Source organism: Chenopodium album, chromosome 24 (genome assembly GCF_948465745.1).
Source record: "Chenopodium album chromosome 24, dcCheAlbu1.1, whole genome shotgun sequence".
NCBI lineage: Eukaryota > Viridiplantae > Streptophyta > Magnoliopsida > Caryophyllales > Amaranthaceae > Chenopodium > Chenopodium album.
The window spans coordinates 12,313,350-12,328,080 of NC_137857.1; the positions used below are offsets into that span (position 1 = coordinate 12,313,350).

A 14,731-nucleotide genomic window follows, 5' to 3' on the forward strand; every position below is an offset into this window, starting at 1 on the left:
AAAATTAATGTTTGAATAATGAAAACAAGTCTAAATTCTAGAATGGAGGAACTAATAAATAAATATGCTTTTTCTTGAGCTGTGCCCAGTTAATTCCCCAGATAAACAATATAGGGGTATAATTGTCTTTTCAAGTACCAGTGGAGGGATACATGTGTAATTTTCTAAATGCAAGTTGCAAATAGTAATTGGATAACTCACCAAAAGTATTGAATAATGACCATGCTTTTCAATATACTTACAAAAATGCCACCAGATTAACTTCGTTTATCTAACAGGTAAACTTGTATTTGCCGCTTTTTCTTAGACCTAATAAAGAATCAATATTACTTTTTTTTTTTTGAACATTCAATATTATTTATCAATAACTTAATATTAAAACAGACACCGGAAGTGACACGTGTCACATCCTGGTGCTGTTTTTTCCCTTCAAGACTTCACTTCCCTTTTAAATCTTTTTTTTGTTAGTATTTGATTCTATAACTAGATGAACCCCGTGCGATGCACGGTTTGTTTGATTTTTTTTTTTTTTAATAATCTCTTATTTAATTGGCTATTACTAAGATTTATAATCATACATGGTGCGCTAAGAAAATTAGATCATACGTGGCTCTCTAAAATCTCGGGAAAAAACTCCCCTTTATATATACGTAGTATATATTAGATTTGTGGGTAAAGATAAAATAAAAAGGTCGTGTGTGAAAAATATTCCATTTAAAAAAAGAAAAAAAAAACAGTGGTACATGATTCCACGGCGTGGTGAAGGTTAGACTGTTGATTACAAGCTCCACAGACCCGCAGCCAGCAACGAAGCGTCAAACCAGAACAATACTCGACGCATCAAAACTCACTTCTAAACTACAATCACATCATCAATGGCGCTTCGATCCATTTTCGACGCTTCAGTTCTACGAACTGAGTTCGAAAACGCCGGAATCAACCCCCAATTCATCCCTTTGATTTGGAAGTAAGTAAACCAATTTCTTCTCTTTTTCTGTGATTTTTCTTTTCAATTTTCTCTCTTTTTCCTGTAATTTTAATGGATTTTAATCTTGTTGTTCGACATTAATGGTGTTGCAGGAATGTTCTGCAGAATCCCAATTGTAAATGGGATGAAATTCCGTCATTGCCGGCTGCTGCTTACCCTCTTCTCAATTCAAAGTTCTTGCCTTTGTCTTCAACCCTTCACTCTGTTTCTCATTCAACTGATGCTGTTACTTCTAAACTTCTCATTAAACTCAAGGTTTTAATTTTCTGCATTTTTTCTTATTTATTTATTATTTTCTTTATTACGTTATGATAATTACTACTTGGTACTCTACTACTCTTGGCCCGGAATTAATAGTCGCAATGATAGTGTAATTGAACTAGTATTGTGACGACTATGTTTGGAAAAATGGAGTATTATATTTTGGGTTTTGTATGATATTTGCTCAGTTTTTGTTACTAGTTGTTGGTGTCCATGATTGTAAACCTTGATCTTCTTCTGCTGCCTTTTCGCCGAGATTGGTTATTCACAATAATTGGGTTCCCGGTTAAAATTGAATGTACACGGGAAAAAAAAAACTAGGAGGTTATATGGTTGATGAAAATACAGGAATTTTGTTGAGGAAATTCTACTTCTCCCGAATTGGGGAAAGTATGTTCTTGCAATCAAGCAAATCTTGGTACTTTCTGAATGGTAATTTGGGGGATAACTCTTTAAGTGTTAGCTTTTAAATGGACAATATCTTGAATCATGTACGAAGATTATGTGATATTTTCACTCGTGTAGTAATCGTATCTTAGCTAACTCATTTTGGCTAATTAAAACTAAACATGATTGTTATTGAAGGTCGTTTCGGTTTTGATTCTTTCTGCTTTCCCTTTGCCTTTAGTAAGGATCTCTTGGATAAGAGTAAGATATGTGTTAACTTGACTCTTTGATTTCCAAGGCTATTTCTTACTAAATCACATAGTTAGGAAGTAATAGCCTAGTCAATGAGATAGGTGATGTAATCCATCGCTTCATGATGTGGTTGATACTTAATACTATTAACTTTTTGTAATGTAGTGTAGTAGTTTTCCCACAAGCTGTTCACTCTTGTTGTCCATTTGTATTTATAATTTTTCAGAACGGGGCATTTGTGGAAGCTGTGATAATGAGATATGATAGCCGCCTAGGACAATATGGCGGCAAACAACGTCCTGGGGGTCTAAGGTCAACTCTTTGTGTGTCATCTCAGGTACTTTATGACATTGATTTTTATTTTTGTAATTATATTTTTTCTTTTCTTTTTTGCAGAGTGAATTGTGCTTAAATATATGTTCATTGCATGTTGGGATTATATAATGAAATGATACTTTAGGGCGGATGCTTGATGTATCCGTGTTGGGACTATTCTTTTGTTAGTTTTTGACTTGATGCTAGTGTCCTATGAATTGTGTTTTTGAAGTTTTGAGTTGGCTTCCTTTTTAATGAAGTATGAACTTACCTTGTTGATAATAATTGCCACTATGAACTCACCTTGATAATAATTGCCACTTTAATAGGGTAATCTAAACTAGCAATGTGAGGTGTGACAATAGAAGTATCTTATTAGCTATGTACTTATAATGTTGTGCCTTAAAGCCCCTAATATTGATTGATACCTACTTCTAATTATATGATACCTGTTGAACTTCATAATAGATGGTGTAGTATATAGAATAAAATTCACTTTCTGTGGGACTATTTCCAGTTAAAACACTTAATTCAGGATACTCAATGGATATACATGTCACCCCTCATTTCCTCAACCTAGAGTTAGGGGGATTTTTTTTTTTTTTTTTTTTTTTTTTTTAAAAAAAAAAAAAATCCGAGAAGGTATGAATAGTCAAAACTAGTCATAGATGGAATGAGTAATAAAAAGTAGTCATAGATTTGAGAAGAATGAATAATAAAAACTAGTTATAGACATTTGACACAATTAAGCTAAAAAATGGTCAAGTTTTAAAAATATTTTACTTTTTTTTTTAAGAGTACAATAGTACTTTACATTGCATCTATGGCACTTCATTTTGGTGATTTTTCGCTGTTAGTTGGTGGTCTTTGCACAGACCACATGGAAACTAGAAGAAGGATATCAAATCACTCTAGATTTTATCTGATCCACCCACTTGTAAACCAGTCTAAACAAGTTGGACATCAGGCTATTTATAAATTGTAATAGCATTTAGGCTAAATTTGCTCTCGTCCTGACAGTGATATCGTGATTTTCTGTCTCCTATGCTTGTGTTTTTCTAGGGAGACTAATGAAATAATAGTTCTTATTAACTTTATTTCTTCTTTGTGGAACTGGTCATACTTATTGTTGCAGAATCTAAATGTTTTAGTTATTATATGTGCATTTATGGAAAGGTTGGATGCAAAATGGGATGCACGTTTTGCGCAACTGGGAGCATGGGATTCAAAAGTAATTTAACAACAGGAGAGATTGTGGAGCAATTGGTGCATGCCTCTCGTATATCAAATATACGTAATATTGTTTTTATGGTAATTTTTTTTTTCTTTTCAGTTGCTACATGATATCTTAGCTGTGGAAAAAGTATCAATTTTCTGTTTGGGTTGTTTTTGCATGTGTTTGCCAATCAGATTGTGCAATTCTCTGCGGAGAGCTAGTTATATTATATCTTAGTGTTTCTGTTCCATCTAGATGTTAGGGCAGTTATCTGGCATTTTGTTTGGCTGGGAGGAAAATTTAATAACAATAACCCTATGGCAGTCATCATCAAGTCTGGAGAAAGTCTTTAAGAATCATATACTGCTGCCCCCCTTTGAGATAACGGTTGGATTTAGTGGATGCTGCATTGTAAAAGGATCTGGATAGATTGTATATTAAACAAAGGGCTAGGAGGTACCGTCTTAGAAAGGGCTGGTGGAGTTGCTGAGCTGAAGTCTGTGTGTGTGTGTGTGTGCGCGCGCGCGCGCATAAATAAAAGTTTGAAAATCAGGTTTCTTATTGAACAGTTTTTGTTCTAGGAGCATCCGTGACAAATTGCACTAGGTTTTTTTTTTTTTTTACTCCGTATTGGTTATAGTTTTCTTCCTTAAGCTGAACAACTGTGAGTACAACTTGTTTGTTTAGATTTACTATTTGATCAACTTTGATTGACTTTCACAAAGTTCATGAGCATAATTCATTATTTTAACTACGACACTTGGTCAATATCTAAGTATATGTTGGCAAGTAACATATGTGAAGTCAGTTATAGAGTTAAGTAATGTAGAGATGGAAAATGAATGTATATTCTGATAAATAGGTTAGGTTAGATAGTTTGGTTGGATAATTTGGAATAGGTTGGAATGAAGTTGGAACCTATTCCATCTATTTTTTTTGTTTGGTTGAGCTTTTTAACTATGGAATCTCATACCCAAGGGGTTCTAACTCTACCTCAGACCTATGGAATCCTATACCCACCTCTCCCCCTAAAATTCTCAATCCATTCTATTACTGAAGTATATAATCCATCCCAACAATAAAACCAAACAACTTTAGACTAGTATGGGTTTTAGAATTCATACCTCTCTAGTATGAGATTTCATACCAATCCATTCCAATAACCAAACACCCACAAAGTTCTCATAAACTGTGATTATTTTGTCATTGTCATAGGAAGGTTCTTTTGGCAAGGGACACATGGGAAGTTAGTTCTAGAGCGAGAAGTAATTGCTGAGAGGGAAAGAGATTTCGATGATTAGTAATAAATTGGGTTTAGAATCGGCAAAGCATTCAAAAAGTTTTATTATTCTTTTTATAAGAGAGTACTACTCTTGAAAATACAGGACACTTATGCCCTCTGGGGATTATGAATATTCAATTTTCAGTTTCATCTTCACTCCTTTTTCGGCTTCACTTCTCCTCTTACTGTTCTTTTATATTTTTACTATACTGCATCCTCTATCCTTGTAGCTTCAAAAAGTTTGAATAACAAAGATGTGTTCTTTTTGCCTGAGAAATTTGTATATCATGCTTAAAGACACTACTTAAAGTGGGATCAACTTGTGACCTATCTAGATTTTTTTTTTGGTTGGTAATAATCTTTTCCCCTTTCATTACTGTTGAAACTGTTAGATTATATGTAACTTGTACTTTATCCTTTTTGCATATAGGAATCTTAACCTTTTATAAAAGCTTGTTCATTTGATTATATCTTTGGTTTACAGGGGATGGGGGAGCCATTGAATAATTACTCTGCATTGGTGGAAGCAATTCGTGCCATGACGAGCGCTCCATTTCACTTGTCACCAAGGAAAATCACTGTGTCAACGGTATTAAAGCTAGAACCTTAATTAATTTTGTGTTTCATGAATTCTTGAATGTAATTGTATTAAATCATTCCAAAGATTGTATTATCTTTGCAGTGGTATATATGAACAATACTGAGTACTCTATACAAATTAGCCGCAATGCATGGTTTTAGGTTATTTACCCTATATCTCTATTTAAAATGTCAAGACGGTCAGAAACAGATCTCATTATACTGTTTTTTGACTTGCATATATTAAAATGCCATGTTGCCATCCGATTTGAATTGTTCCTAGGAATACTTAAAAATTTAAGGTGTTGATTGGTTACTGCTAACAAACCTCCTAAGTTTAGCAATGTACCCTCTGGCAATTATTCTCACTGTATTTCAAATGTTGTGAAAAAATACTCTCCGTTCCTATTTATCATAAATTCATGATTATGGGGGTTTGGGACAATTTGCCAATATGACCAGTAATATTTTGGACAGTATGACAATTATTTAAGATAGAGGAATTGTTTGTGTATGTGCCTTGTTATTTTATAATGAAGAAGAGTAAAATAACTATTTTAGCTTATGTATTGACCCTTTTTTTTAGAAGGTAAAACGATGTAGGCAATATTATATTATTATGTAACACTAGTATTCTTTTAAGGAATAAAAATGCGTAGGCTTGCTGTCACGACATTTTGACTGAATAATCTTGTTTGGACCGAATACTCCTTAGGTGGGAATTGTGCACGCAATTAATAAGCTACACAACGATCTTCCTAATCTGAATCTCGCAGTGTCACTTCATGCACCAGTTCAGGATATACGTTGCCAAATTATGCCTGCAGCTCGGGCATTTCCATTGGAGAAACTTATGGCTGCACTTCATTTATACCAAAAAAATAGGTAGATGTTGCACACTTGCATGTATTTTTGTATATGTGCCACTAACCTTGCAAAAAAACTAATGCCTTGAATGACCCTCTCTTCTTTTCTCTGCTTCTGTATCTAGTCAGCAGAAAATATTTATCGAGTACATAATGCTTGATGGAGTGAATGACAATGAGCTGCAAGCACACCAGCTTGGAAAATTGCTAGAGACATTGGAAGTGGTTAGTATATTCTTATTATTTATTTGATAGCGTTTCTTCCCCTTTCTATGATTTTAATAAATAAAGTGAACAAGAGGCATACCCAGCTCTTTTTTTTTAGCAGTCTGCTTATTTACAAGTATTGAGCTATACATAGTTGCATATTTGGGTAATGAATTAAAAAAATGTCCTCGAAAAAGCTATGTTTTCAGATGTATAGTTATATCATGGTTCCAAGTGTAGTACACAAATTTAAGAACAAGTTGTCAATGCCAAGAGTCGCCTTACTTTGTTGAACAACTAGCAGATACTAATGGTAACATGGAAGTTGGTTTAAACTAATGTTATTGCCATATTTGGCTTTTCTTTTTCCAAGCTTGAGAAAATTGCAAGACACTCTTTGGTTTTAGCTAATACTAAAGATGACTGAGCCGGGCTTCCTGTCGAGCACATATATTTTGGGGCTAGGTAGGCCCAGACCACGATCTACGTGCTGTGCCGTGATGTGCCAAAATTTTTACAAGGTCGTCCCGTCATGGCTCAAGCCCACGTGCCACCATGCTGATCGGGGCTGGGCTTGCGTCCTGAGCCAAATTTCACAAATTTTAGTGTGGTTTGTCATGCTGGGTTGGGCTGTGTGATGCCTTGTCATGCTTCTCCCAAATAGTGGCCCTCGGCACAACATAAACAATGCCAACTCATATATCTTCCACCTATTTAACCTGCACTAGCTATTTTTGCATTCAAATTGGCGTTCTTTCAGTAATATTGAGAATTAGTACTTGTGTTGTTTTAGATTTCTATTTCTATGCTTGTTTATCATAGCTGTCACTGCTACTGATAAATCCCAAGTCCTTGTATTGGCCTTGGCTCTCTTATAGAAGCTTTAGTATTTCTTCCATTCATCTTCAAACTGTGGTGCTAAAGTTATTTATTTATAGGGGTTACTAGTGCTTCTGTTAGTAGTTGTTGGTATTTTTGTATGTTAATTATTATGACATAGACAGACCGATCTTTATTCTCCCCTGTTGTACATCCGATAGCACCTTGCTCTGACCTGACACTTGCACTGGCCTCACATAAAATAAAAGAAATAATATAGAAGGAATTTGTTAATTTGGATATAGGTTCATTTTTATGCTTTTTATTCTGATTTTGTTTCATTTTTGAGATTATATCTTGTTGTGCTCTTTTGAACTCATGATTTTGTAGATTATGGGGGCGGTATGTTAGAGGCTTCGTATTGTAAGAAATTAAGTGGGCTGAGCAGATAAACGACTTTGGCAATAAATACTTGAAAAAAAAGAGATTTTGGATCTGCTGTGATTACTTACTGTGAATGAGACTTAAATTTCAGTAATCCTCAATGTCACTATACATGAAAATGATTATTTGAATATATATAGCCTTGTTATTTCCTGCTTTCTTACTGTATTGACCTGTGATTTGAAGCTCTATAAAAAAACTCCGTAGTTCTCCAAAGATGAGATATCTATTTGCGAACTGTGGATGTTGAGAATTAAGATAGCATGCAAACTAATTGTGGGGAGGAGATATTTCTAGTTGATCTTGATTGATAAACTATTCTAATCAGTTGGTCAATTACCTTAGACTTTTCCTTTTAATTATGTAGTATAAGAATCTAGGTTAGATTACCTGGGATTTGGTCCTTCAATTATACAGTTAGAGAAGGATCTGAGCCCTATTTGATGTCCAGTTCTTATGGGGAAGTTGCTATATCTCTAGACTTTTTAAGTTAAAAGGGACTTGCATGTGAAAAAAATTTGGAGATTCTGTGTCCGTGTGTATCTATAATTTATATATTCCCACCTCAAAGAAAACAGAGGGTAATTATGTGATGAACCTAGCTTTTGCCAATTGGTTTGGGATGGAACTTCACTTTGGCGTGTGCGATATGTGACTTTCATTTATCTGGGATATATCAAATATGACATTGCTGTACTATTTGCTTTGTTAACTTCCTGTATAAAGTGAATCTGTTCTGTTAAGCAAGTGTGGCCTTGGTTTATGGTTTGTGTTTTATGATTGAAAGCTTACTAGTCTTACTTCCCCTAACATTTGCATGTGGGTGTTGATGAAATTTATACAGGTTGTAAATCTGATACCTTTCAACCCTGTTGGCAGTACAAGTCAATTCAAAACAAGCAGTGAAGCTAAAGTAAAAAATTTTCAGAGAATTCTCAGGGAGATATATAACATCCGGACAACAGTTCGTAAGGAAATGGGCCAAGATATAAATGGTGCATGTGGTCAGCTGGTGGTAACTGAACAAGATAGGCTATTGGCAGAAAGAAAAGGTCTTATAACTGACATTGAAGATCTTCATCTTTGATGATGTAAGTAAAGCTTTCAAATTTTGTATAATGTGTTCTATTACATTAAATAGAGTATACCTTCCTAGCTTCTCATTTTATTTCATGACAAGGTATTTTTAGATCCAAGTGGTCTTATCAAAAGAAATGCAAAAGAAAAGAAATGCTGGAAGTGTTAGGTATAAGTCGTATAACTGCTGTTTTAGTGTCTAAGTGTCTCCTAAATACTTAGCGAAGGGATATCTTCTGTAGACCGACAGGCTCTCATATACGCAAAAATTATGCTGAGATATAAGGCGCCTCTTTTTATTTCCCCAGTTCCATAATGTAGTGTTGAGCTTGCATGTACAATTTCTTAGAGTAGCAAAGAGTGGAGATTAAGAATTGAAACAGTATTGATTTCTGTGACTTCTGTGTAATCATGGATAATCAAGATATCCCTAAATGATTCTATATGAAGTCCTCTACTAGTAGTCTATAAATTCAAAAACCTGGAACACCTTTCTAAGGACACGTGAGGCCGTTGTTTTGGACTTTAAAGTGAAAAGGAAAAGGGTGACCTGTCTCTTTTTCCATGTATTTCCCTTGCCCAAAGGATATTGATTCAATCAGAACTACGAACTTGAAAGATTGTTCGGAGGTTCTCCACTTGCTTCTCTTCGGTGGAAATTTGATTTTTCCATGAGGAGCAGAGGCCTCGCCCCCTGTTAGGGAACTTGATTCTGTCTCAGAATTCCAGTATTGGGAAGGGGCCTAGAACTCTAGAAGTGGCTACTACTAAACCACACTACACTTGGGCTTCGGGTGAAGCCATAGGTTGTTTAGGCAGCTGACAACAGTAAAAAGAAGTGTGTCATGACATGCGAGATGAAAAGTGTGTCAATTATTCAAAAATAAAGGCAGGACTCCGATAACAGCAAGTGCACATAAAGCAGTAGTGTGTGGCTGTGCAGCTTGGGATGGACAATTAATAGATTTTTCGAGTTTTACTTTTCTTTTGATGCATCCTTTGGCTGCATTGTCACTGTATACAGAATCCCTTTTCGACACTTCCATTGAAAATGTCCGTTAGCTTGTCTATGTCATGGATAGATGAAGTTAAGATATTGCATCAATTTATAGTGCTAATTTCATGGACAGCAGTTTAGTACTCATTTAGTGAGCTTCTAGTGTACTGGTAGGAGTACTTAGTACTTTGTAGTAAACTACACGACGACTTTCATGCGGTCATGGTTCATCAGTTCATACTGTCAGTACATGGATCTGCGGTAGTGATTAATGGTGTTTTGATCTTGGGCTTACGTATTTAAGTGGTTATGACATTTCTACTGATAGGGTGGGGGACTACGCTTGACGTGCAATTTTAACAATTTGTCAATACGAAAAGACTTGTTCTTTTCAACTTATTATAGATGTCATTTTTAAATTTTGTTTACTTATTGCTAAATCTTGTAATTGTGTATGAATAAAATTTATATAAAGCACATAAAGACGAATTAAACAAGATCTCATTTGATTATATATTTATATATTATGAAAAATTAAGGTTAAAGTTTAGTCAAATCAATACATCAAATCAAATCATTCTAGACCAGAATTATTAGATTATTACCTTATTAAAATCAGACCATAACATTTTGTTTTAGGTGAAATAAACAAGTTCTAATTAAGTCCCAACAACTACATTTCTTTAATGGCAATTTCTAACATTTCTTCTACGAAGTATTTAATTACTATTTATTTCGTCTTAGATTAGTTTTTTTACTTGTCATTTCACATGGATTTGGATAAAAGTTATTGTTCAATTATCAAATGCTAATTTATCTGAAAAGTAGATTTGAAAGGAGATAGTAGGATTTTCATCAAATATAAAATTAAACAAAAAATTATAAGGTTTTATTATGTACTTCCTCCGTTTTCTTTTAGATGCAACACACACTTTTTCACAGTATTTAAGAAATGTGGGGTTTTACAGTATTAAAGAAATGTGGGGTTCACATGATATAATCTAATCTAATATATATAAATAAAGTAGACATTTTTGGAGAGCATTCGGCGCGCCACATAAGCAAAGGTATATTTTTGACCAATTAAAAATTAGAATTCTATTTTATTTTAGAATTAAAAAATTCACTTGCCACCTAAATAAAAGCGACGAATGAGATTTAAGAAATTCGCCACTTAGGTAAAAACAACGAATAATGATTTATGAGGATTTAATTTATATAAAAAACTAAAATTTATCTCTTAAAAAAATCATCTTAAGATAATCTTTATAGTGTTTAGGATAAGAAATAAAAATTATTATTTAATTGTAATTAAATTAAAATTTGTGATCCCTACCACTATAAATTGACGCATTTTACGATACACATAAAATCTCATATCAGTACAAAACCAAATCAAGCGAATTTTGTGTCCGTTTTAGGTCATCAATGGTTGCGTAATTCTTAATTAGTTTAATTTTTTAAATTCCATGTGTTAAATGTATATGTTTGTGATTATTGCTTACATTATGTTTATTTGGAAAACTTAATGATTATATGTTTATGTTTTGTTTATTGAATTTTATTCTTTTACATGTAGATCTAATTAAATCAGAGAATTAAATTCAATCAAAAATGATTGAAAAATCAAAATACGAAGAGGTATTATATCTTTATAAATCGTTTACATTTTTTAAATTTTTTATAGACCTTTTTAGTTTTTATTAATTTATTTTATGATTAAAACAATTTTTTGTGATTTTGGTAGCATAATCAAGCCTTCAAATTAACTTAATTTTTATTTTTAATTACATTGCGTTCATGCCTCAATTAAAGCCAACTTTGTACAATTTCGTCCAAAATAAATTGAAAGAAAAGTTTAGGCCATTAGATATTTTTCAATCGTTACAAATAATAAGCAATATCGCACACATTGTTAATGACAACAAAATAATGATTTAATTTTTTTAAATATTATTGTTCGGGCTATTGAGGATGATGATAAAATTCAGCGTATAGATCTAGATTTGATTTTGTACAATTAAAATTTATTGATCAATTTCACAACAATTTTTCACTTCCCGGTAGATATATATATTGATTTATTTTATAAGACTATAAAGACTAATTTTATATGAATTTTATTTTTGCTAACATGTTTTATTTATCCATTTTGATTATATGGAAGCGATATGGGTGTGAATGAAGGTAGTGATTTTATCTAAATAGAAGATAAATAGTATACATGATTTTATTATTTTTTTAATATTTTTATCTTTTAAAAAACAACGAATAATGATTTAGGATTTTTATTATTTAAAAATAAAATAATAGCTTTTCATATTAAAGATTTTATCCCAATATGTAATAGATAAAATATCACATTTACAAAAAAAATTTTGAAAGATATGATATTTACAATTATTCATATTTTTGAATTCAATAGCCCTATAATTAACAACCACAATAAAATACAAAACAACAATAAAAAAAAAAGTCGAATTATAAATTACATTAAAAAAAAAAAAAAAAAAACTTTTGTAATAGGCAATAACACTTTAATTAAAATATTATGTGTTTTTTGTCTGAAATTATTAGATAGTAAAATAAATCAAATAATTAAAAAAAAAATTAAAATCTATTCGAAAAAATATATTTTCTTGAGATTTATATGTAAAAAAAAACCGTGCATCGCACGGGCTTTCATTTAGTACACTTTAAAGTGGAATGAGTGGTTGTTAGGAGTAAAATTTAGTGGGCCATGTGCTTTAAATAAGGGAAATAGTATAGTTTTTTCCTAAAGTAACTTTCCTTTTATAGTGTGTTGCAAGTATTGTGACATTTCCTTTTTAGGGAAGTGTTGCAAGTAAAAGAAAACGGAGGAAATAATAAACTAGGTTAGAACCCGTACAATGCACGGTTTATATAAAACCTATTTTTAATTTGTACATTTTAAAAATAAATCACTATTGTACATGAATTTAAATAAGAATTACGTACATTTTGTAATTTTAAAATATTTTATTTTCATCAAAATTATGATATAGTGATCAACGTTGTCTAATTCATAGTTCAATATCAGAGGTTATATATTAGTGTGCTTTTCAAAATTGCTTAAATTTCCAATGATAAACTGATATGTTTTAGTTGTAATGTAGAAGCTTCTAATATTTAAATTTCAAAAATGTAAAATATGATAGTAAAAAAGAAATTTAAAAAGATGACATCATCATCATCATTGCATTTAGGCGGAAAATTTTTTATTGAGAGAGCGACAAGTGTGCAATAATGACGTCAACAACTTTTAGTAATAGTTAATAGATGATGTAATAGAAGATATTGAAAATTTGAGATTATATATATGAAAGATAAAAGTAATTCGTATTTAATTTAAAGTCTTATACAATCCAAAGCAACCTACTAATATAATTTGAATTGGATTTTCTTACTAGAATCAGATGGGATAATTTTTTATTTATTTATTTTGGACTGGATCATTTTGATGAATAGGGTTCCTTATTACCTGAGTACTTGACAAAAGCTATCAAACGCTCTCGGAGAATTAAATAAGAGAACTAAAAGTAAATATATTAAAGTAAAACTAATATTAATTACACCGATTAATTTTGATTTTTCCATGCGTTATTAACTTCATAATATTTTAAATAATATATTAATTTTTTATTTAACATCTCAAGGTGCTCGTTAGCACAATGTTGGAGTAACCTACGCCCAACGAGTGCATTAGGGTCCAAGAAGCTCATAACCATAAACCAATAAACCAAATGTCAATGATAGAGTAGCACCACATGTTGGAGAGCCAGACGAGTGGAGAACCAGATGAGAAGTTGCATACTTGTACTTTTTTGTTAGTATATATGTTAGAAAAAAAAAATGAAATGGACCTTTTTTCGATATCAATTTGAGTTTCTGAGTTCGATTGAATCATACTAAATTATTGTATCAATGCGTGTTGAAATCAATTTGAGTTTTCTGAGTTTCTAATTCGTGGTCGGATCGGTTTTAACACCGATGCTATAACTTTCATAAACAATGTAATCCTGCAATCAATTTTTCGAAAAAGAATTTCAGAAAATACACCTGTAGGTTGCGTAGAATCGAAAATGATTATATTCTCCAAATCCAATTAACAATTATAGCAATATTTGCTGAAGAATCTTACTTACATATTCATCACGTAGTTTTTCTGACGCAAAAGGTTGGCTAAAGATGCTTGCTTATCTCTCATGGAAGCTTCACCCTAAAATGGGTATGATAAATGTGCGCCTTTCATTTGCACTTTTCTTATTCTAATCATAATGGGTTAATTAGGTTGCAGTTACTTTCCCATAAATATAAATGAATTGGCTGCACTATCATCAATCAATATATATATTAAAACTCATGGCAAAACATACTATTTTGCCATGTGTCACTGATTTTGCCATTTGGCGCCACATCATATGAGCCCATAAATGATTGTAAAACTCCATGCATTAATAGTATTAATGTTTAGTTTAATTGAAAAACTCTTCATGTGCATAACACGCAAATTAAATTTCCCTTTGAATGTAACTCCTAAATAATTGCACAATAATAAAAATTGAAAGAAATTAAAAATTATTCCATTTTTTGTGCATTAATTAATAAAATTGTAATTATAGAATAAACGAGTTGATTTATATATACATATATTACAATTGTGATTATTTTTTTTTAAAAAAAGAAATATTACAATTGTGATTATTGAGTAATATTTTTTTGTGCATTACTAAGTACGTAGTGTATATATTGACATCAAATTTATATATTTGATTTATCAATTTTTTTAACAACAAATTAATTGATTTATCATTTACCCTATATTTATTAATGCAAAAAAATTGTTTTTATTGTCAAATCAGCTCATACAAACAAAAAATTACTTAAACTATCACCTTTTTTTAAAAAAATAATTATAAACCACTTAAACTCTTAGTGACAAACAAGCCAAAAAATATATATTTTGATTAAAGTAATAAATTTTATAATGACCCGGGGCATCGCCCGGGCCAATAGCTAG

The 14,731-nt window shown here is 31.8% G+C and overlaps 1 protein-coding gene across 1 annotated transcript; it reads left to right on the plus strand.

Moving 5' to 3' along the window:
* The first annotated feature begins 693 nt into the window (after nt 1-693).
* LOC145611529 (uncharacterized) lies at nt 694-8,789 on the plus strand. The gene is made up of 8 exons (XM_081666869.1): nt 694-967; nt 1,081-1,243; nt 2,115-2,225; nt 3,380-3,514; nt 5,186-5,290; nt 5,996-6,165; nt 6,272-6,371; nt 8,461-8,789. The coding sequence occupies exons 1-8, from the start codon at nt 876-878 to the stop codon at nt 8,701-8,703; spliced, it is 1,119 nt and encodes a 372-aa protein (XP_081522995.1). The 5' UTR covers nt 694-875; the 3' UTR covers nt 8,704-8,789.
* Nucleotides 8,790-14,731: the final 5,942 nt, after the last annotated feature.